The sequence below is a fragment of the Coturnix japonica genome, chromosome 4 (assembly GCF_054131305.1).
Source record: "Coturnix japonica strain WE chromosome 4, WE-NBRP24, whole genome shotgun sequence".
In the NCBI taxonomy this organism is placed as follows: domain Eukaryota; kingdom Metazoa; phylum Chordata; class Aves; order Galliformes; family Phasianidae; genus Coturnix; species Coturnix japonica.
Window position 1 is genome coordinate 48,146,026 of NC_140666.1, and position 25,337 is coordinate 48,171,362.

Below are 25,337 nucleotides of genomic sequence, written 5' to 3' on the forward strand. Positions count from 1 at the left end.
ATATTTAACTGCCCCAACCTCCAGGGTTTTTATTAAGTTCAACAGAGAATTCCGTAAAGGGACTTTCTACTAACTTTTTGTTATTATTATACTCCTTTTTGGCTTACAAATATTGGATCCTTTACTTTTTGGGCTTGTTTAGCTTGGAAAAGAGGAGTCTCCAGGGAGACCTCACTGTGGCTTTCCAGTACTTCAAGTAGAGCTTACAACCAGGAGAAGGACTGCTTTTCACACAGTCTGATAATGATAGAACAAGGGGATGGATTTAATATAAGAGAGGGGAGATTTAGGTTAGATGTTAGGAAGAAATTTTTTACTCAGAGCGTGGTGGGGGCACTGAAACAAGTTACTTGGAGAGTCTGTGGATAAATATCCCTGGAGGCACATTTTAGGCTAGGCTGGATGGGATCCTAGGTAGCCTGATATAGTGGGTGACAACCCGGTCCATGGCAGGGAGTTGGAATTAGGCAATCTTTAAGATCGCCTCCAACCTAAGCCATTCTATGTTTCTATACTCTCATGTGTTATAAAAGTTCTAAATTAATCAGAAAAAGCATACTTATCAACATTTGTCATCCAAAAAGAGCAATATTAATAACATAGAGCTAGCATTTTAATATGAAAATAAATTGAAGTACCTATTCATTTCTCTTAAAGATATCCACCTATTTGAGGGACATCACAGGTTTGGCTATAATGCCCAAGGTGACCAGGAAAATCAGAGAGAAGGGGTAGTTGCTGTTGTTCAAGAGATGGATAGGACCATGGTTACAAAAAATAGTTTTCACTTCTGCATACACTACACCTCTGAGTATGTAGATGCTGAGGCCTTTGGCTATCTCTCTTTTCAAATCTCGATCTTTACTCAGATGGCAAAAGCCACCTTTTCAAGAATTCCATCTTTTTTTTTCCTTTTTCTTTTCTTCCCAATTCTTTTTTTTTTTTCAAAATTGGTGTTTTGGGAAGGACAGTACAGCTTTTAAGACCTCTTGGCCATCTAAGAATCTACAGATGAAGAAGGCTTAATACTGTATTAAGTCTCTTGTAAAAAACAGATTCTTCATATGAACTCAAGGGCAGGACAATGAGCACACAGTTCTCTCCACTCTCATAACATCATGAATTTGCTACTCCAAAGCAGAAATAAAAACCCACTACAGAGACAACTGATAAAATTTAGTAGCTGAAGAGAAGTAAGATTACTTGCCTGGAACAATCTACAGCTATTTGAAATAAAAGACATGCACTGTTCTTCCTCTTTTCTTGGAGCATGCTGGTTTGCCATACTGCAAAATCTAACGGATTCCAGACCACTGGAGTGGACAGTGTAGAATGGCAGCTACAATCCCCAAGCACTTGCTGGGCTTCAAGAACACACTAAGATAAATTTCTCTAAAAATTCTTACACATACAGAGTGTGAGCTTAAAATGTGAATTCATGTCACTATATTTTGTCTCTACGGGGCATATTTGGTAACACCTAATCACCAAATATCAAGGTCTAGAAAGAACTTCATATGAGAATTGCACCATAACATCTGTGAATGAAGCTGGTTTAGCCTGCCTTCTTTTTTGGCACTACTGATAGTTGTCTTCTGTCCATGTGGGTACCTCCTCCTGGAGAGAAGTTTTCTAGTATTTTGTTCTGATGCCCCCATTCAGTAAAGGACTGATTTTACTACAGGTACAAAGTAATCAGGTCAAAGGCCCAACTCTTCCCCTCCCTCCCAGCTTCAAATAAAAAATTGGACTAATTCATGCTAAAGGCATGGTGAAAGACATTTCCATCAGGTCTGTTCTTAGGGAGTCATGAATAAAGACTTTCATCCGTTCAGGATGAAAGACTGTAAAAAATGAGATTATATCTCCAAAAGAACAAGAGATCTTATGGTAGTAGGCACTAGGTCAGGTTATTTCAAGGTGGAGAGTTGCTATTGCTCTCAATTTTGAGAAAAAATAATAATTATAGAACATGAAGCAGCAATTTAAAGTATATAAAATGATCCTAATAGACTGAACTTGCCCATGCTGTTCTGTACCTGTGTGCTACCAACACTGCATTAAGGTCAAAAAACAAATGGAAAACAACCACTGCAGTAACACATAGTGATAACTAAAGATAAATGTATTTACAACTTCTTGAACCAAAAAACTCCAGTGGCTCAGACTGAGGAATCTTGACATTTTAGAACAAAGAAGAATCTTTAAATTTTGACTACAAAAATGAGGTCAGCTGAATTCACTGGCAGTGACTAAAAGACATTTTCAAAGTCATCACTACATATTTAAATTTATAGGAAAGTAAAATACTTATGTACTATATTTATGCTAATTTCTATTGCCTTTCTGACTTTTACAGCTATCATTTTCTACTAATAAGAATACTGAATCTAAAGATCACTTTACAAGAGTAATTGTCTATCCAACTTTTTTTCTGAGCACAACAATAAATGAAGAAGAGGAACAGAAAGAGAAAATGAAAACCTCTACCATAAATAAGCATATACAACACAAATCTACAGATAATAGTTTGAATATAATATTTATCCCACCATAAATCTTTCAGTCTAGCAAAAACTAAAATACTCATCTTCAGAAATGAAAAAAGGTTCATTTCTCTTCATATATTTAGACTACAGACTTCAGGGTCTATTGTTATAGTCCATAGCTATTTTTATAAAGCTCTGAGCATTTAATCACTTTTTATTCTCCTCAGTACTGATTTAAAGCAAAAAAAAAAATCAAGTAGTTAATTCACTATCTAATATATTTCATATGCCCTTCAATATCAGCAAGAGATATCTTTTCACCTTGAACTCATATTTTAATTTTAGAATATGTAGAGTATTAAAATGCATACTCTTCACAAGGCACAACACTTAAATACAAACACAATTTGTACTTTGAAAGACTTGGAAAGTCTGATTTTGTTGTTGTTTTTTTGTTCTTGTTCGGAGGAGTTGAGGAAACCTGTAATTTCTCTGCCTCAAACACAGCCTGTAATCAGGTGTATTTTTGGCTTAATTAATACTTAACCTCCATACCACCACACCAGCCAAAACTAAAAGGCAACATATCCTACAGACCTGAATGTCAGCTTCTCTTGTTGGTATTTTCTTGGTACAAAGAGGTATGCAATTACACAGCATTTCAGACTAATACAGAGGGGTAAGGGAATAATTAGATCCCTCCTAGAAGCACAAATGCTATTAAAACCCATTTTTTCCCTGAAATTAAATTACTTTATATGTAAATTATTTTTAAAATCCTGAGAGATCAAGAAACATACGCTCTATGCTGTACTTTTTAGGTGAGAAACACAGCCAGAGGAGACAAGGCAAAGGTAGCTCTGACTTGTTCCATACAAGCCATCTTGACCTTTGGCACTCCACAATTTGCAATTACTGTGATGCCAAGTGAAACAGTCACCCTCCTTGCCAGCCTGAAGGGTGCTCCTTCAGCTACCCTTGCAAGACCTTCCTTGATAGAACTGCATCCCACACGTACTGCCATGCGGCTGGCTGCTACCAGCTCCCACATAGACAGAATTCTTCCTTCACTCATTTACAGAGCTGGAGTTACAGCAATAAGGGTGGGGCAAACTAGAACTCAGAGTGATTTTAACTGTAAAAAGAAAATAAATCTAGCAGTGGAGAGGACTCTCCTAATCTTGATAGAAAAAACTATAAGCATTCTAGTCAAAGAAAAAATCACATATAGTCATCCTCCTTAGGAAGGAGGATGCACTAATTCCCTTCAGATTAACAGGAGCTCATGCCATACTTTACAGAAAAAAAAAAAGGAAAAAAAAAATCTTGATTTCTATACAAAGCATATTTCATTCCTTCAGTAGCTAATTTGATTTATTCATCATTATCATCATACAATTGCATACAGCTGTATCATCACACATGAATTTATCAGTAATTTATCAAATATAAAATAATAAAAACTTATTTTCATATTAAGATGAGAGAAGTTTATCAGTCTAGATTACAGAATTGCAAGGGACCTTAAAGGCCACCCAATCCCAACTCCCCTGCTGTGGACAGGGTTGCCACCCACCAGCTCAGCTGCCCAGGGCCCCATCCAGCCTGGCCTTGAACACCTTCAGGCAAAGGGCACTCACAGCTTCCATGGTGGCCTGTTCCTGTGCCTCACCACACACTGAGTAAAAAATTTCCTCCACATCTAACCTAAATTTCCCCTTTTAGTTTAAAGCCATTCCCCTTGGTCCTATTACTGTCAGACCATATAAGAAGTCATTCTCCCTCCTGTCTGTAAGCTCTCTTCAAGTACTGGAAAGCTTCAATGAAGTCTCACCAGAGACTTCTTCTCCAGGCTGAACACCCCCAGCTACTCCAGCCTTTCTTTGTAGGAGAGGTACTATTTTTTCCCAGGTTTACATTAACTACATTATGTTTTTCTGATGGGCTGAAGTTTGTTTTGGCAGATTTTCCTTAAATTGATTGACTCTCAGTTTCCATCACTTGTAATCTTTGCATTTCCTAAAGCATCAGTAAGGCCAGCCAAACAGCCTGTCTAAAAAAGCACAATGTGTCTAAAGAGATTTTCAAGCTAAGGATATAGGATGTTTAATTTAAAAACACTAAACATTACTATACTGGAAAGAATGAAAATAGGTTATATGAAAAAACATATATAATCATTATATATTTTACTATCTTTTTGAAAAAATTACCAACAACTGTATTTCAAGCTTTATGTCTGATATCAGGTTGCTTATCTAAAATCACATATTTCATGTATGTTAATGTGTAAATAGAATAACCCCTTATTCTATTTTATTCTATTTGAATCACTTCAGATTTTTTTTTCAAGAAATTTTAATAGAAAACACTGGAGATTTGTATCAATTTATCTTCCACTATTAATAGTGGTTACTCTATCATTGCGATCATTAGTCTAACATAGAAAAATGCATGGGAAAAGACATAAATGGTAAAGTTCAAAATAACTGAAAATTCTTGTGTTACATACATCTCCAAGTTGTATAAAGGAACACTATGTACATTTCAAATATGGCAAACAATTTCAAGCTGCTAGCTTGTTTCCTGTGAGAAAAGCTCTTCTAAATCTCATTTCAAACTCTTTGGAAAGGCATTTTCCCTTGTGGAACTATTACTCTAACCATGAATAAAGAAGATTTAGGATCTTTACATGACATGACCTGAAAGAAGCCAAAAAACTTCTATTCTCCATTCCATTCAGAAGAACGGAATGAGATGGCTTTTTGACATCTGCTCATTGCTTCCCTTCACCCTACAAACAAGGACTTATAGGTGGGGCATGCTAAATGTATAGCTGAGGAACAGGCTACATTTGCACCAGGTAGTTCCAATCCTTGTAACTGCTGAATTACTCACTTGCCATGGAAAAAGAGAATGAATATTTGATCAATAACAATTTAGAAAGAAAAAAAACAAAACCAAAATGACTCATTCAGTCATCCTCCCCACAGATCTTTATTTGACAAGCCAAGACATACAACAAACCTGTGCTAACCTATGCTATTGCAGTATCATGGACAGAGGAGAAAAAAAGATCTACTTCATTTTAGAAATTTTACTGAGGTGATCCTCAAACATTGTCATAGAACTCGTACCAAATCTCATTTAAGAAATTGTTTCAAAACCCAGTCAAGATTGTATAAACTCTCCTTAGCAACTAAAAAACCCACAGATTTTGTTGAAAAAAAAATCGGTATTAAAAATAAAGCTGAATATTTTTCTATTTTTTTTATTCTAATAAAGCTAAGTAGCTAGAAAGGAGAAACATTAGAACTAGTGCCAGATCTACAGAACTGTTGACCTCTCTCTGGACCACCACAGTGTTTCACAAGCCAATCTGGGAACATCTGATCTTGTCCATTATCCTGCCAATCAACCATTTGCTCCCCATAAAAGTATTTTCTGTACTGAGCTCTTTTCTTTATGACTAATTCTGATGAAAGCTGATATTAACTTTCTTTAGATTTTAATATCTGGAACCAACGCTATGGTTTGCCTCCACAGTAAGACCTCCAGCTGAAAAGTCTGTTTCACGTTACATTATTTTTCCGCAGGGAAGACAGTGTGAGGCTCGTTTTCAGGAATTTACACACCTAAAATAAGGGTACAAAAACTAGTGACATGAATTAACAGAAGACTCCTGGCTACTAAGCATTTTTTTCTTATTTCACTCAGAAAACAGAAAGAAATAGTATTGAAAATAGGTGTGCAGGGCACTTGAATTCCACGGAAGAGTCTTGAATCACAGAATCCAGTACTATTTTCTTCCTAAAGCTCATCTGACATAGTACTCAGTGTCTGTGGTCATATAACTTGAATAAATTTGAGATGATGACAGATGAAGAGATACAGCTATAGCTTTCTTCCTTTATAAGATTGTTGTTTAGTTTTTTTTTTTTTTTTAAGTTCGTTCTGTTAAGAACCAGATAAAACTGGAAAACAGAAGATAGAAAACACAGACATTATTATTATTGTTATTATTACTTCGCAGAATAGGCAAGAAAGCAAAATAATACCACTGCCTCTTTCTCCTAATAAGTGCTGTAACATTTTCCTTTACAGAGCCTTTCAGTTCTTTAATTACTCCTGTAGCACCATCAATGACATCAAGAACTTAAAAAAGAAACTCAGTACTAGTCTAAACATTTTATGCTAGGCAACAAAATGACTAGTGACTTCACTCAAAAGATACGAAAAGAAAGATGAATAGAATGGGATTCTTCACTGAAAACTTACACTGTACTCCAGGACCAGAAAACCTTTGCTAAATGCAACAACTTTCTTCAGCTAGATCATCCTTTCTTGCAGTACGCTAAATATTATATAAACTGAATAATAACAGAAGGTCATATTTGTCGGTTCCTAATGTGAAAAAATATATTTCCATCTTTCAAGCAACAGGACATATATTTGCATCTTTCAAGCAATTAGGACAGCATTTGTGGAAATAACTATGGAGCTGAAAGTTATCATTGTAGTAACTTTCCTCATTCAAGCTATTTCGGTTGCGTTATGCCTGTGCTAGGTGGCTCATTAGCCCTAGCTCACACTTGGGATTAAAAATTATTTTTTAAATGCTGAAATACAGCATTTCAGATTGATAGGTGTGGTGAGAAGCAAATACAAAAGATTTATTTAAAATGAATAATATTTTTTTTTCTGTAATTTTCTTTTTTTTAATCCCCTTTCAAGAAGGTTCAGAGCACTAAAAATTTTCATGACAGGGACATGACATTTCCAAACTAGTAGATGTCTATGCAGTTGTACATATGTTTTAGAATTACGTACTATGGTATTCAGTTTAAGTATCTGGTTGGAAAATGAAGCAAGATTTACAATAAATGAGCTTTCTTAAAAAAAAAAAAAAAGAAAAAAAAAGGAAAAAAAAAAAAAAAACAGAAAAAGGAAAAAGCTCTCAACCACCACCATAATACCCTACCCAATATTGTAACAAGAGCAAAATACCCTCACAAACACTGTGAAGTGACTATTTTTACAAAGCTTAAGATGAAGTGTTTCCTTTAACAGAAATTCAGTGCGTAATCCCCACATTCCTACCTGCTCACTAGCCCTGATGTAGTCCAAGGAGGTTACAATAGTATCTCATAATAAAGCAAAGTTTGGCTCCAAAAAGGCTTTCTCTGCAACATGAATCCTGTCTGCACATGTCCTAATACACTCCTCACTAAAAAAACTACAGGCTGGTTTTCCAGACATTACGTGCCTCATACAGCAGGCAAATAGTAAACACAAAACAAAAGAAAAAGAAGGAAAAGGAATACAAACAAACAGGATAGAGCTAACTTTCATGGATAATCTCATAAAAGAGAACTGGACATCATAATTTTATTTATTTTTAAACAAAGAGTATTTGGGGAAAGAGAATGTTAGAGCTGTTTTTCCTAAGTATTCTGGCATTTATTTATTTACTTTCCCCATGGTGGCAATAAGTAGGATGTAAAAATGCATGATCATAAATGAATATGTAAGGCATACTTTGACTATAGTAAGAACTTACTGTCTTGCTGATGTAATTTGTGCTGATATTCATACACTGGAGTCCTTCACTATTGCAGCAACCTCCACATCTGTAGATGGATACACACGGGGGTTTAAAGAAGGTGTTTGTAGTTGCTCCAAACTCTTTCCCCACATCCACACACACTTCACGTGGCATGCACTGAGTTTTTCTCCATTCAGTATCAATACCTGCCAAGTTACAGGGAATTTTGTATGTTATAAAGCAGCTGTTTAAAAACAATATTCTTACTGAAAGTCAATAGGAGGATACTCATGCTTAGAAACAGACTATGTATTGCAAGAGTCTCATCCTTTACTCGATGAAATGCATGTTGCTCAATGTTAATTTTAAGCTAATTTCTTCTACATAGGAATATGCCATGGAGCAGATGCAAAGTCACAGTGATGCTCAGAGAGAACCTAACAAAACTGGATAGATTCACAGAACCCACAGTTGAAGCTGATACTTTTCCTTGCTTTATTGCTTGGGGTGAAGCCCACTTTGAATGAACTCTAGGGAAGTCTTGCACATCTCTATAAATCAACACAAGTTAAGCTGAAAGGCAATGTTTATGCCCAGATTATCAATGCAAATTGAGGCAAACATTTCATTTAATGTCACACAGCCCTTGCCAAATATAACCTTGTGCTAAATAGCCATGAGAACCGCAGTTGTACAGTCCCTTTGTTCTCTCATGGAGCCAGATGTTGGTAGGTAATTTACAGAAAATGGGCTCTGCAAAGGTCCGTAATTTCCAGTATCAAGTAAAAAATGATTGCTATAAATCCTGTGTTCCCTTCTTCTCTCAATTGTGAGATGATTATATTTTTAATCAGGCCACATGAAATATCAAGGGGCTACAGAAATATTTATTACAAGTGAATTATTTCATCTCCTACACCAGTAATGTGTCAGATAAGAAAATATTATCAGCTATGATTTTGTAGAAAGTAAGCGTTTTGCAGAAAGTGAGTAAAATCATTTCACTGAATTGAACTGTTAGAGCTCCCTTTGATTTTTCCAAAAGCTTTATAGCCTCTACAAACTAGGGTTTCTAATATCTAAAGACAAAAGTGCTTATTGAGCTGATAAAGCAATCTATACCTTCCTGGGACTGAAATACAAAAAGTGCTTCTGTGGAGAAGTACTGTGTTCAAAGATGGTTTATTGATGATAATTAGCTTTAGCATATTGTTGACATAACTGACATGGCTATGGATTTTAATTTATTGCATATTACAGCCTATTTTATATCTTGCACTTACTTTTCAGGATCTCTGCATTATAATGTGCTGCGGCAAATTTCAATGAATCATCTGATCTTGTATCAGAGCTGGAGTGTTCCCTGTTGTGTTGCCAACCTCCTTTCCTCAACTGACATTTGAACATTTTCCAGTATTCTGGGTAAAGTACTGTCATGAGTTCATCCACACTGGACACAGATCGCAACTGCTCTTCCAGGTCTTTGCTTGCATGAGCCTGTCAAAGTAACATGCAAGATTAATTACTTTCTCTATTACACAAGGTTTTCTGGTAACTAGCCTGAAAAACAACTCATATATTGTAAAATAGTTTTGCTCAAAGGGGTCCTCATTACCACAACTACTTCAGTCTGTCGATGTTGACACAGCACTCTATCAGCAAATACTGAAACCTTATCATACCTGTAGTTCAAAACATCTGTGTGAGAAAGGAGCTGTGGAATTAAGCCTATAGAGGTACAGTTTTCAGATTAAAAACAAAACAAAAAAAAAGAAGTATTATTTTTTTCCTGGAAATGAAAGTTTTCCTGATAAAATTTTGAAGGCTTAAACTCATGCTATTTAATAATTAACATCAATTTTTTGACAATTTTCCAAAAGTCTCAAAAAAAATGGAAACACCCAGAAGTACAAAAAGGATGAAAGCAAAATTAGGAAAAAATAGTTCATCTGATTTTGTATTATTTTAAGGATAACCATGGTGAATAATTTCTCATTATATGTACTAAGCCTTACATTATTATGAGTATAAGCCTTTGGTACCTTTGCGATTCTGACCTGCACACTCCTGCACTGTTAAGAGTTTCGGCTGAAGTTGTCCTTAGTTCCGGATTTGAACTAAAAGAGGGTAGGTTTAGGTTTAGGCTAGACATCAGGAAGAAACTCTTTGCATTAAGAATGGTGAGGCACTGGAACAGATTGCCTAGAAAAGTTGTGGATGCCCCATCCCTGGAGGCATTGAATGTCAGCCGCATGGGGCTTTGAGCAACCTTATCTATCCAGTGTCCCTAGAAGTCCCTGCCCTTGGCAGAGTGGTTGGAACTAGATGGTCTTTAAGATCTCTTCCAACCCAAACCATTCTATGACTGTACAAGCATTATGCTTGTTAACGTTATTTGAAGAGGAGTCTCAAATCCTATAAATTTCATTTTCCTATTTACTCACTTTTACACAGACTCATTGCAGTAACACTTTCCTAAAAGACTACAACTCAGACTTACATTCTGATTTTTCATTCATTCCAGATTCCAAGAAGATTCATCTGTGCATTCAGTTGAAACAATACTTAGCACCAAGAGACTGCTGTGATTGCTGTGGTTCCTTGCTCACTCTCTTGCCTACTATTTTTTGACTTCCCAAGGGGAAGAGTAGTATTCAGAAAGTGTTAAAGAAACTTTAGTCACCTTCTCAGCCCTTGTGGCCCTTAGATGGCAGTATGAAACATGAAATATAGAGGTACACTCTATAAAAGACTAGCTGCTAACTGACCTTATGTATATACTAGAAAACTATTGCTCTGTTGGTGCAAGAAACACAGTTTAAATAAAATATACATGCAAGACCAGAAATATGAAACTAGAAAATTTGAATTTAAAGATTCTTTATCAGACTCCACTATTTAGAAAATAAAAAATGTCAACTCAGTCTATTGGTTTTTCAGTGATAAAACACCCTATTAGCTTTCATAAGCTATCAAATAAATTCACCCAAGAAAAGTAACTGGTACTGAACTAGCTCATGCAAAACAAAACTGCTTCTTGTCTCGCAAACATCAAGAGTAAAAAGTGGCTCAGGATAGTACGCACTTCCTTTCCAGGTACCAAATCCAGGAGAAATGCCTTAATAAGACAGACTCAGAGAACTCGTTCTCACAAGTGCAGACACAAGAGAAAATGCAGATTCCAAACTCATTTTACACGTCAAAGTATTGTGGGTTAGAAAAGAAGTTTTCACTCACGCCTAGCAAACCACAGCGTCATGACAAACCACTTCATCCTTAGAAATTTTCAGGCAAGCTCTCAACATCAGAAACAAACATTCAGGACTTTATTCCTTTCCTTGCCTCCTTGGAAAAAGGCATCTCTGATCTTACATGCAGTAAGCAGGATCTTGAGCATTGTTTTCAACAAGTTGGCACCACAGAGTATCTTGGTGCAGAGAGGGAGAACGTTTGCTCATCCAGCAGCTACATCCAGCAGATGGAGGGCTGACATAGAATAGGAAAAAGAACTGGTATCTTAACACCTTCTAATGATTTCCTAAAAATTGTGAAACCATCTACAGACAAAATGTTTGCTATTGCTGTTTTAGTTATCTGAGTTACAGGTCTAGATCTTCAGAAAAATAAGTACTAAAATTCAAAATGACTTGGTTGAAGACATTGTATAAAGCAGAAAAGAGATTATAGTAATTATACTTGATTGGAATAATTTGTGCTTATGAAATCCCTCTCTTGTAAGGAAGTCAACTGCATACATACATATATATATATATATATATATATATATATATATATATATATATATATATGTATACACACCTGTATGTGTGCACATGTACATATAATATATGCACACACAAATACATACAAATACATATATTCATAAAAAAGAAATACATACACACGTATACACACATATATACAGTATGTCAGCTCTATGATCTCTTTTTGGTATATTTAGTGTAAAACTACAAAATGCATGTATTTCTGAATTGAGGCAAATCAGTCGGCATCAAACTACATAGAAGAACATAACTGTATGGAGCTTGTAGAATTACTTGATTTTTGTACTACAGTCAAAATCTATTGTTGCCATGAACACCAAAGTGTTCTTAATCTTAAATTATGGTTGATTAGAAGTGCGTGAATTACACATAGTTAAAAACACTAGATCATTTAGAACTGTTATAAAGAGTTTTTAAGAATTGAATGCAACTGCTTTTGTAAACACAACAGTTGTCTGGCAACGTTTCCTATTTTGTCCAAATTTTGTGTAATCTCACAAAACGTGCTGACTCTGTCCCTACTTTGTCCCAGATTACTTCCTCTTTCTTACAATCTGAATTGGCTTTTAGTGTAGGACACACTTAAAAAAATATATCAAACTTTGAAATGCAATGGAAATCCAGAATTCAACACCTACTTACAGTTTATGAGAAGATATAGAGAAAGCAAGAAGGTAGAAAATAAAATGAACTCCAGAGGAGCTCTTTCTTTTTTTAGTAACCTCATTTGAGATCACAGTTACTGCCACAAAGTTTGTTATTCCCAAAGGTAATATCAAATTAATTTAAAAAGAATTCTAAATAATTCTCTGTTGTCTGAAAGTAACATGTCTTTCACAAATGCAATTCTATCACTTATAGGACCAATCGTGCTTTTCAAGCCAGATGACAACAGCCCACTAATTTTCACGTGAATCAGTTCTAGTACACTCCACATTAAATCCTGGACCAATTGCTTAAGCGTTTTGCTGGAAAGATATTCTGTGTTCTATGTCCAACACTAACAAGGAAGCTGGAAATCAGTGGCTCCTGAGGTTGGAGTTTTCTCTGTCCCATGACTTTTATTTCTTGTGCTCTTTGCAAGTCAATTGAGAGTCTGTTAGTCTCCATTCCTTTCCCTTCTCCTTTCCCCTGTCCTTTTTCCATTCCTTTCCAAGTAGAACCATCGATGTCATAAGTACTTATCACTGTCCTTTAGTTAACCACTGCTTTTATTATTTTTTTCTTTACACATGATCAATTTTTGTCCTGAGAGGTTGCTTGAAAATACCCAAAGCTAGGATTTAGCCAAACTTTGACTACACAGTCTCTACACAATGACAGAAAATACCGCATAAAGCAACAGTTTAAAAATATAGTTCATGGAGAACACAGTAAAGACAAGTCTTGTTTCATTCCACTTCTACCACATCATTTACTAAGGATCAGAGGAAAATGGGAAATATATGTATAAACGTTGTAAAGCTTGCTGATAAGATCTTCCATTATAAATGATTTGAGAACATATTCAGAACAAGCATGCACTTCACAATGTGACTTCTCACTTCATGGAATATCCAGTTTTTCATAAAATCATAGTTTAGGAAGAGGAAGGAAGCAAAGCAGGCTCCACAACCATTAACAACAAATTCACATCTCCAGTAGATTTTCCATGCATTACACTGACTGTCTCTCACATACCCAGTGTCTGCCTCTATTTCTAATAACAAAGGTCAGAACACTTAATATCTGGCAGAATGCATGACATATAATTGATGGTGCTATGTGCTATAATGGTACTTTACACATCTGCTCTGATTATAGTTGTCAGCTCATCTATTTTCAAGGATTTTGTTGACAAACTTTAATAAGAAAATTCTCTCTATAAACCCCTCCATTCTAATATGTATATATACTGCATTTATTGACTGAATGAAATGCACTAAAATTCAGGCAGTTAAATTAGAATGTTGAAACAAACCTTGCAAACAAATGGAAATACTGCAAAAGTACGTACAAACATTTTACTTGCATAATACTTTATTGCTATTTTCATGTATTCCAGTATTATTTTTACAAGTTCTTTTCAGTAAAAAAAGAAAATATATAAGAGAAAATATATTAGTCAGAGTTCAGAACTTTTTTATTTTATTTTATTTTATTTTATTTTATTTTATTTTATTTTATTTTATTTTATTTTATTTTATTTTATTTTACTTTAATTTTTCTCCCCACAACCATTGTATAATGGCTTATGCTCAAGGCAACCTTAAAGTCCATACAGTTCCAGTTCCTATCTCACTGCCATGGGCAGGGTTGCCACCCACTAGATCTGGCTGCTCAGATCCCAGCCCACCTAGCTTTGAATGCCTCCAGGGATGGGGCATTCACAACTCCTTTGGGCAACCTGTTCCAGTGTCTCACCACCTTCACTGAGTTAAAAATAAAAATAAAGAAAATAATTCCTAACATTGAAACTAAACCTACCCTCTTTCAGTTTAAAGCCATTCCCTCAGTCATATCTTCCTTTCTCCCCTTCTTGAATATGGGAGTGATGTTTCCCTTAAACAACACCAGAATAGCCCTAATTTTAAACGACCATCCATTATTGCAATCCTCAACTTTTCCACCACATAAAGTTACAAAACAGTGTTTTGCTGTAATAAAACAGTAACATTGACTACTTAAAAAAAAACAACACACACACACAAAAAAAAAAAACTAGAATAAACAAGTAGTTAAACCAGTGAAGTCATCTTGAACTAAATCAGAGCACATTAAGAATAGCAAAGAAATTAGAATCTATATTAGTTACAAAAGAGCTGACTAAACACATTAGACAAGCATAACAAATAAGAATGGAAGTATTAAAAAGAGCAGTAATTAGAAAAGAGACAAAATTGTCTGAATTAAATTATACTTTAAGTGGCCTTTATTTACTGCCATTTTAAGTGTCAAGAACAACACGAGGCAAAGAAAACAAAGAAAATAAAAATGTACAAAGGGAGTGGGAAAGGAAAAATATTTTGTGAAGAGACTTGAAAGATATAAATATTAAGCTAAAATGTTATTAAGCTAAAAATGTCCTGAAGCTATAAGGACAAATTAAGACTACAGAATTTCACTTCTGGCCTATAAATCACACATTTTCTTTGGTTCTGAGCATTTTTGTGAGGATAAACATACAAAAAATCTTTTGTTTGATATTACTTTTCTGTTTAGTAGCACAATCTCTTAAGTTTTTTGAGTACTATTTCCCATAAATTGAAAATCCAATCTTTACATGAATCAGCATTTATTTTCATTAGATAGTTTAGAAATTGCCTAAAAGTAGTCCAAGATTGTACATTTACAAAGGCATTTATGTGAGGTCCTTCAGTCAACATTTTGCTGTTACTGGGGCTCTGAAACACACTACTTGACCTGTGCTTATGCCTCAAGCACCTGCTTGAAGTTAGCGTGAGGTGAGAGTTCTGGCCAAGTGGCAAGTGTAAGGCTTCAAAAAGGCAGTGGCTATAGATTGTTAAATAATACTTTCTATTCCACAGATCAACTTGGCATACAAAAAGGTTTCACTAGCAGCTGGAATAAAAAATTGTATGTTCTTAAGAATGTTTCTGAGCTCTGTTGAACACATACGGCACATCCTCACCATGATGACAGTATTCAGTTTTAAATTCAATTCTACTGTTTATTCTTGAATTTTTAACAATGTGCCTGTTTATAGGACAGAAGGATTATATGAACACATCATCTCTTATCATCACTGCATAATTTTTCTGACTGCTATGTAACTTTCCCTTTCAGCAAGATTTTAAATCACTATTTAAAGCTCTGTGCAAACATAATTAATCCATGGTCTAAATATTTAGCTACAGGTCACAGAAATTTCTAGAATTAATTATACTTTTAAAGCAGTTCCTAAAATAAATAATTTCACAGGCCATGAAACAAGATCAATTGGATTTCAAAGAAAAAGCTGAACTTTATTCCTAAACAAATGTCTTAATCTAACAGGACATGATTTCTGTGTTGTTAAACAAGCCTTGTACTGTTTACAGATCTGTAAAGAAATATTAATTAGAGGACCACCTACCTTGTCACATTGCCTATTTCAACAAATATGCCTGCTCTAAACAGAATACATAACTCAAACCTCAACAAAAACACTGACGAATAATGAGCACATTACAATACAACAATTCCAGTTGCAAAACCTCTGTTGAAATTATTACAGATGTGCTTTGCAAAAATAAATGAGGAAACAAGGATCCTAATAATCCTGCGAATTCTATTAAATTTTGAGTTTCTAAGCACATTCTGATATGATTACATTACTATCTGATTCTTTATTTAGCATGTACACAAGACTTTTTAAAAGTCTATTTAGAAACTCAAAGTAACATGCAAGACTGACAAATCACAAAGCCAACTCTCCAGTAACTAAGTCATAAAATTTTCAGGTTTCATTCATATAAAAATGCCACAAGAACCTTTCGTTTTTGTTGACAAAGTCTTACTCAAATATTTTATGTAAAGTTTCTTTGCTAAATAAAGGCAAAATAAAGAGGCCACCTGCATTTCATTAGCCTGCGGTAGGCACTGAATGAAGAGGACTTGCTATCCACTGCACACTTGTGCCTATTCTGATAAACTGGTTTGAAATTTGTTCCATCCTAAATTCTGTGTGAAACATTACTTGGATTACCATTTGACATCTGTTACAGAGAAATTATACAGAAACAAAAGCACTTGTTTAGATACTGAGCCCATAATATGTTTGGGGTGGGTTTTTTTTATGCTTTGATAATACAGGGGGGAAAAAAATAGCTAGATAACAGAGAAAAGCACTATGCAATCTTAATCCAAAAATTCCAAAAGGATTAGAACAGTACAAAGAGGAGAAGATTTATTCTCAAGCTTTTAAGTACAGCATTATATTGAAAGCATTTTAAAAACAGAAGACACAAACAAAACCATTTAGTTCACACAAGGCCATATTGTTCCATTAAGAGCAAACGTTTAAACGCATGTAAATAGAGCACTTCAGTATTTAAAAACTAGGGAATAGTTTGGCATGGAAGAAGACCATTTTATTCCTGTACCAGATTAATGCTTCACAGACTGCAATCAGCCCAAGCACACCTTGCTACATAATGGGAAAGTAAGATGGCAATGCACACCTTTGCTATCTCTGACTGGCTAAATTCATTGTAAACTATGTTATAAAAGGCAAGTAGATCTGTAAAGCTATCCCATCCTTCTGTATGAGGGGGAGATAAAATAATAATAATAAAAAAAAAAACAAACAGGAGCTTTATATTGCAAAAAGAGAAGCAAGTCTTGTGCATCACTGAAAGAGAAAGCTTACTGTACCATGTAAAACCTGACAGGTATTAAGAGATTTGTCAGTAAGACATGATAGACAGGGAAAGGCAAAAGAATCCTTGAGAAAGGCAAACCCAAGAACCAGCCTGAGACGTGGTCACAATTCCCTTTCAAGCAACTGAATCAAGACAAAGATGTGTTGCCCATTATTTTTGGCTTAAATTATTCTGAATAGTGTATTGTACTGAAATGTTACTTAAAAAGAAAGAAAGAGAAAAAAAAAAAAAAGGCAGGGAACATCAGCACTATTAAAGAAGACTTTAATTTATACTGACAGGACACAGCATAATCCGATGCTGAACACAGAAGACTTTTCAAACAAGTCTTGATTATAGAATGAGGTTTTTGCAAAAACTGATCTACAAAGCATGTCATGAAAAACCTGCTGGATTGCAAGAATATATGTTCACTTTGATAAAAGTCATAATATGGCACCCTAGAATCCATGACAGTACCATTAGCTGAAACTCACCCTATGATATCTTGCTGAGTTGCCTGCATTCTTATCCAGGCCTAGAAACTAATGAAAAAGGGAACAGATTTATAGGGATTATATATATTAAAAGAAGGCATACAGAGAGCAGGAAAAAAAAAGGGGGGGAACACTGTTTCTAGTTATTTTATGTCTGTAGAAAGATATAAGAAAGATGTTTAAAGTTAAGTTATGCACAAGCTAAATCTTACCCTTGAGTTAAAATATTATCCTCACATTAAGCTTTCAATAATCTCTTAGAAAAAAAAAAAAGTACATATATACATGTTATATTGACTAAACCTGCTTTGGATCACTGCATTTTTTAATCTCTTGATCATAGCTTTGCACTGAAAAATCGGAAATACATAAATCAAGGTATCAAGGAAAATGGGGATACTGCTAGGATAGGATGAATTATGAATGATAGTGCATGCTAACACCTCATCTCAGGCTCTGAGCATCCCAAGGTTTTGTCCAGAAGCAAAGGTACTCATTCTGAAGGTACAAGATGCACTTAGAATTACAGACAGCCTCTACTTACAGTTTTAAATTCTAATACAGAAGGAATAAATTAAATCAAAGGGCTCTGAACTTTCTGAATAAAATGGATCTTATTACACTTCTCAGTTTTCTCAAAATATGTTTCCTTTTTTTTTTTTTTTTAAATTTTAATTCTGTTATTTTAATAGAAGTGTCAAAACCGAAGAATTTATGCAGAAGATAAATTTCAAATTTTCTAGTATGATAATTACCCTTAAGGAAGAGCTAATTAAAATATATAATACCCCTTCCTAAAGTCAATTTGCAGAGATTATCTATAAAGATTTGCATATACAGACTATGATGGAGTTATGTGTGTACAAAGCTAACATAGTAGGATTTGACTTTTTTCTTAGCATGTACTGTGATGCACACACAAGTCTTTGCAGGATCACACAAGCTGGAATTTTGGATACATACATACATGCTGACATCAAGAGCCCATTGTAGTTACCAAGGTTACCATCTACAAGATGAAATCATTAAACAATTTCTGTCTGTTCCTCTGCACATTTCTAGTATTTCTTTTATTGAGAACTCCAATTTCCCCAGTGCTTTGAGAAAGCAGATCTTTCCAAATAAGGTAGGTTCAGACAGTGGGAGCACAAGTCCAGCTTAGAGTAACTGGCAGTGAGAACGATGTTCTAGTATGTGGAGTAAAAATTTGTTTCAAAATAAAGTGTTTTATTTTCAATTTTACCTTTTATTATGATGGCAAAAGAAGAAAAAAACACAGATGAATGAACTTTAAGTTTTGCTTCATAATGAAATAGTTTAAGAACTATCTCATTAATAATGAGTACAATTATTAATATAGATTTATTAACATGCATGACAGATACTGCTATATGCTCTTATTAATTTACTTGGAGATCATTTCTGACATGCAATGCAATCTCCTTTGCTGTCTTCAGTGTCTGAAAAGGTACTTAACTATCATCCTATCTCATTAGGGACAAAATGAGAAGAGTATCTATAAAATTCCTGCCTTCTGTGCAGCAAATAGAGAAAAAATGTAGAATTTGGCTTTTCCACAAGACTCAGATTTCACAAATGCGGCCTTCATTTGTGTCTCTGTAATTATTCAAATGTGTCATTTGGATTAATTAGAAACTTAACTGCAGCATTGTTGTATCATTTGGGGACTTCATTAAAATTGACTATGTCTTTAAAAGAAATGTGCCCAGATGCTGTGGGTACAGCTAATCACAGGCACAAAGGCCCAGTCAAGGTCAGACTGCAAGTTTGTCTCTAATTGCCCAGTTACACATTCCTTGTTCACCCAAATCTTCTACTGACTTCAATGGGATTTTTGTTTAGTGAGGATTACAGGATTTGGCCTCCTAGCTTGTTTAAGCATTGCATCTATACATCACTATGTGTAGCATGTTTCAGTTCCTTTGGTCACAATAGCCAGCTTTACTAGCCCTAAATATCATATTGATTTTTTAGAAGCATTTGCCTCTCCGAAAGCCTTGAAACTATGTTTTTTTGTTATGCTTGCCTTTCTTTTCCTATTCCACAGTCAACATTATTGGATTTTTTTATTATTATTCCTTTTAAACTAGCTATCTGGCAGTTAATGTTTCTTTCTTTGCCACCGTATTTTTCATTTCAAACATGCTAATTGCTTTGAAAACCTATCGACACAACTATCAGTAGTCATCCTGTTAGAACATAAAGAATATTTTTCCTACACAAAAGTCTTTTTCTTAAAAATTCCTGCTTACACTTCAGCTCCTTATTAAAGCAGTTTGCTGATTTTCAGATGAACTGACCAATGCCCATAATAGCTTTTCTTGACTTCTCTAAACATTTTTGCCTGTCACAGCATGTTTGTATGATTAATTCCCAATTCCATTTTTTTTTCTTTAGATGTTTACATGAGGTCTCCCGCAGTCCTTCCTTAGTTTACCCCACAACATATGCTCATAAAGCATTTTTTCATCATTAAGCAAACACTACAATCTAGACAAAGTGCATGCTATCATTTTTTATCAGACCAGCTGTGCTACTCAAAGGCAAGGGTGTTTCTGTGTTGTCAGCTCAGGCCTGTTGGTCTCTTCCTCATCCAAACCAAATGCATGAGGAAACCCAGACACAGCCGATGGGACAGTTCACTCAAGGGCCTACTTCAAATAGCACAAACACAAAATGCCATGAACAGGGCTCCAGCGCATCCCATCGGCCTTGTCACTCACAGAGCACTCCCTGTATGCTCCCTCCCAAAGCACACAATGGAACCTTGCAGCACCTTTCCAGTAGACTGATACATGCCTCAAAATGAGCAAAAAATATTTCTTAAGTACCCCCTAAAGCAAGAAGAAAATTAATTACACTTCAGAAATGTTACACAAGGCCTAAGGGATTGGTAGAAACTGCTAGGCCAAGTGCACATGGTCAACCTGCTCCAAGCAGAATTAAGTTCCAGCATTATCGACTAGAGCTGACCCACACCCAAGTAGTCTGGGGACCACTGCTGCTCTCAGATACAGTCCACAAAGATGATTACATTCTTGTGTTTACACATGAAACTATAGTTGTTTTTCATCCTCTAGTGTACACGCATTTCAGTACAATTTTATTTGAACAAGAATTTTTAAGCAGTTGATGAAAGATGAATAACTGGATGAATGAGAATGAATGGCATTAAATAGTGACACACTGAATAAAGTATATTCATTTAGTTATAAAGTCACCAGTTAGCTGCAAGCAACAGAAAACAAGGAAAAAAAAATAAAAATAAAAATCACTGTTCAAGATTTCCTACTGATACCACTGTGTGAATGATCAGAATACAATTTAATTGGGTTGACATATGCATTAGGTTGCATTATGTTCCAGTACGGAGTGAAAACATTGATATTTGCACCTGTATTTTTCATGCTTGAAAAGCTCATGCTTATCAACAGATTTTATCAGTTATTAACCTTAAACACAAAAGCGCACTTAACGCCTATTGAAGAAGAAAGTCCAAGCAATAGCGCATGCCAACACCTTAACTGTTGAACTGAATATGAAAAACTGCTATGTTTTTTAAAATTGTATTTTTTAAAAGTCATTGAATCTTTTAAGTAACAAAATTTGTTGAAATCCATGGCAGGAATACATTTCTCCCAATATACATTTGTTGAGAATATAATGTAAGTTATTAATTTTATGAAGTCATCTGCATTTGAAGGACAGATGTTAAGAACAAACTGAGAGTGCTAACATCTAGACAATTCTACCCAGGAAGGACTTATTTTATCTTGAAAGACAGATGAACTCAATCATTATAGTACCTTAAAATTAGAATTAGTTAACAAATAATAATAATTAATTTAAAATAATAAGAAGAAACACAGAAAAAAAAACCAGCACTGAATTGCATTTCATTTTTACAGAAATGATACAACCCAGACACGTCTCACATTCTACCCCTTGTGCTATTTTTGAGTTTGTGTCATGGGACTCCTATAAAAAACATCTTCCTTTCTGTGCCTCTCTGTTCTTCTGGATACTCAATTTTAAATTTCATTTCCTTGCGATTTCATCTCCTTTCGTTTAATACTGAGTCAAGAGCAGTGTTTCACCACCTGAACTCATACCCTTTAGATGTTACCAGGCAAACCAGAACACCTAGATCCATACTGAAAGTATTAACATCAATAGAATACATTTCCTCATCAAGCCCACATTAAAAAAACAGAGACTGGAGAACATTAACTCGGTTTTATAGCAATATTCAAAGTGCTGACTTTTAAATTATTATTATTTTCTATATTTCTGACATCTGCACATTCCCCGCTGGAATATGGGGAATTAATTTTTATGATTATTATTTTTTTTAATTTATGATTCTCTTGATATGTCCTACCCCTTCTACTATTACCAAATATTAGTTTTCATGGAACAATACTGTCAACAAAACATTTATGTTGTAACAGTGTGGTGTATTCCTATGCAATAAATATACAGCATACTTCACTAAACAGTTATTTGAGCCTGGCAAAAATGTCTGAACTGAAGAATGTTTGGAAGTTGTTGGGTGTTGTTTTCTTTTTGTTGATTTTTTTCTCTCTGAGTTCTTGTTTCATTTGTTTTGTTGTTTGATGGTGACCAGCAATGGTTACTGCGTATCCCTCTTAGAATCATAGAATAATCCAAGGTGGAAGTCCAAGTCGTTTTCTGCAGAACTGCTCCCCAGACAGCCCTGGCACCTTCACTGCAGGGAGTTCTTCCTTCTCAGGTTAAAGACATTTGTCTTTACTGAATTTAATTGGATTCTATTTAGTCCACTTCTCCAGTCTGCCTAAGCCTCTCTGAACATCAGCTCTGCCCTAAACACTGTCACTTATGCCACCTCCTCCTCTACAATCTGGTGCCATTTACAAGCTTTTATATCTGTTATAAAGGTTTTGTACCTTTATCAGTGAAACCCAGGAGAGGCCCCTGACAAAGATACTTGCAAATGGCCCACAGAATATGTAAAACCCAGTGTTCCAACAAATATTCTCACCTGGTTTTTCACCCATGGAGACCACAGCATCCTAACTTGAACAGAAAAACACTGCAGGACACAGCATCAAAAGCCTTGCTGAAGACAAGGTAGATGATATCTACTACCCACAACCACAGAGCAATTAATTTCACTATAGACGGTGAACAGATTAGTCAAGCATGATTTGCCCTTAGCAAAACCACAATACCTCCAAAGGATCCCATCCACTCTTAAGGAAACCAAACTCTGCCTCCTCCTGTTTGACTTCTCAGCTGTGTGCATCTCTGTGCAAGCAATTATTCCCTAACAGTGTATAAGCCAGAAGATTTATGTTTTGTTTCAGAGTTTTTCCTCAGATTTGACCATCTGTTGACAGTACTTTTCTGTCTGTCATCCAAATTGTGGAATCTTTTCTCCCAGCATTTTTTTTCCTCTCTCCAATCTGTTTCAATTGCTCACCATTCCAGTAAGAAAGCATTAATTTAAGAAGTGTATAGACAAAGTGACACAGTAGTGGCTTGCCTGGCAATTATCACACTTTCAAATCAGCATTACTACTTTTGGGAACACCACAATTTGAGCAATAGAGCTCAAACTGAAATGATGAAAAAGCTATAGAAATCTACGAACACTAGACTTTTCCATTAGTACGATATATGCAAGCAATAGAAACAATGTCTTCCAGACAAAAGACCAAACATGGCTTAAGTCTACTCTCACAGCGATTTTAAAGACTATCATGGCAAGTTGGAAATAATATATTACATTGAGTGAACAGTTATGTAAATACAGCTATCCTACACTGGTACTCCAGCTACCTCTTCTAGAAGGAGGATGTTCTCAGAGAAGGTGACTGTGTTGCACTGCCACAGAAAAGGGAGTATTCTTGAACACTCTGAGAGACATAAAATGGGTTGCAGCACTTATGGTACCTGGTTTCATAGCTTAGATATATAGAACACAAAGCAACAGAGCTCAAAAACATTGACAGTTTCAGGGACTGATGGGGAAAAAATGACTTTCATATATTTGTGCTGTTGCTCTTCCATCAAAATCAACTGATTAATGGTCATTTAATATTTGTATAGTGAGTCAGAGGTCAATAACAAATAATCAGAATGCTACTGACCCCTGTAGTTACAGCTACAGAATCTCTGAGAGAAGGAACAGTAATACTGACTACTGACTGGTAAAATGTTTGTCTGATAGCTCCCATTGATGGGCTACTGCAATAATATTGGGAAAACTGCAGATTGCTTATTGCTACTTATAAACAAAATCTAAGTTTCTAGAGGTGAAACAAATTTCACCAGACTTAACACTAAGCACATTTTTTTTCCAATTCAATCAATGAGATAATCACCAAGGTTAAAGGAAAGCATGACACATATTTGTAGGACTACAATACAGATTAGCTATTTTAAGAATTTATGTTTAAAATAAAGCTGTTGGGAAGCAGAAACAAACATCGATGGGTGACTGTTCCATATTTACATACACTTAAACAAGACCATCTAATTGCTAAGCATACTTTTCCCCATTACTAGAAGTGCTTGCAAACCAAGAAATCCAATCAAAATAGAGCTGAAGGCACGATACTGTCTTCACAGCTGTTGTGACTATAGCTACAGTGATTTTAGCAGAGTTTGACTACTTACAGCAGCTGAAGATCTGGCCTTCCAATTTAAATTCTGTCTTGACTTTGAGTAATTTTGTTGAGGTCACTAGAACAGGGTTACTCAGGACATAAATTTGTCCCAAGGGCTTTTGTTGCCTAAGCTATATTTATATTACATTAATGTATAAACAGAAAATGCCTAACAAGTTCCAGTAAAGCAATTCATTTAATTAGTTTGTAACTTGTGCTTATGTCTCTCAAGGGTTACTGAGGGTCAAATTAGAGAAACATATTTCTGAAAAGCACAACTGCTGAAATAATAAAGGTTCAGATACAACTGTAAGCAGTAGCACCTCTGTCTCATGACTTCTAATAGACTTTTAAATGACTAAAAGGATTAAAATGGAAGAATAAAGTACATTAAGAAGAAAAAACTAGTAGCTTTTTAAGTTTTCATAAATAGAAAAAATCCTCCAGTTATTTTTTGTTTAGAAAACAGAACAAGAGAAAACCACACAACAGAAAAGTCAGACTTCTTCATACATGCTAATAGAAAAAAAGAAACCACAATCCAGATTCAAACAAAAAGCAAGCATGGTATATCTTGTTCTATCTGTAATTTATCCAGTCTGAAGCTGAAAATTCAGTAAAATTTGCATTATATAGAGCATATATAAGCTAGCAGAATGCAAGTCTAGAAATGCCATTTGAAATGAGCAAGATGTTTTAAGTGAACTGGTGCCATTTGTCTTACAGACGAACAGAGCAGCCCTGTCTTTTGCAATCAGAACCGTGTTTTTAAAATGAAAAGACAAAAATTCATATCACCTGAAGGTCAAGCAATAGTGCAAGACATGCATTACCTACAAGAATGTTAGCATACAGAATTTTTATTAACTAAACCTGTCTGAGAACTCTAAGTAGCCACTAAAAATAAAATTAAAATAAATTATCAAAGGTCACCATGCACCAGTTGTTCATTTGGATAACTATAAAAGCTGATACCAGCTGTTGATAGCTCTCATTTATTGAATT

The 25,337-nt window shown here is 35.0% G+C and overlaps 1 protein-coding gene across 2 annotated transcripts in view; it reads right to left on the reverse strand.

Moving 5' to 3' along the window:
• The window catches only part of VEGFC (vascular endothelial growth factor C), a 60,383-nt gene that overhangs the window by 8,240 nt on the left and 26,806 nt on the right, over nucleotides 1-25,337 (reverse strand). Inside the window, exons 2-3 of one of the 2 annotated variants that reach the window (XM_015861810.3) lie at nucleotides 9,318-9,531; nucleotides 8,050-8,240 (exon numbers count right to left, since the gene is read on the reverse strand). The exons of the other annotated variant lie outside the window; for it this stretch is intronic. Of the exons in view, the coding sequence (XP_015717296.3) occupies nucleotides 8,050-8,240; nucleotides 9,318-9,531 (405 nt within the window). The remainder of the gene's footprint in view (nucleotides 1-8,049; nucleotides 8,241-9,317; nucleotides 9,532-25,337) is intronic. 2 annotated transcript variants of the gene reach the window in all.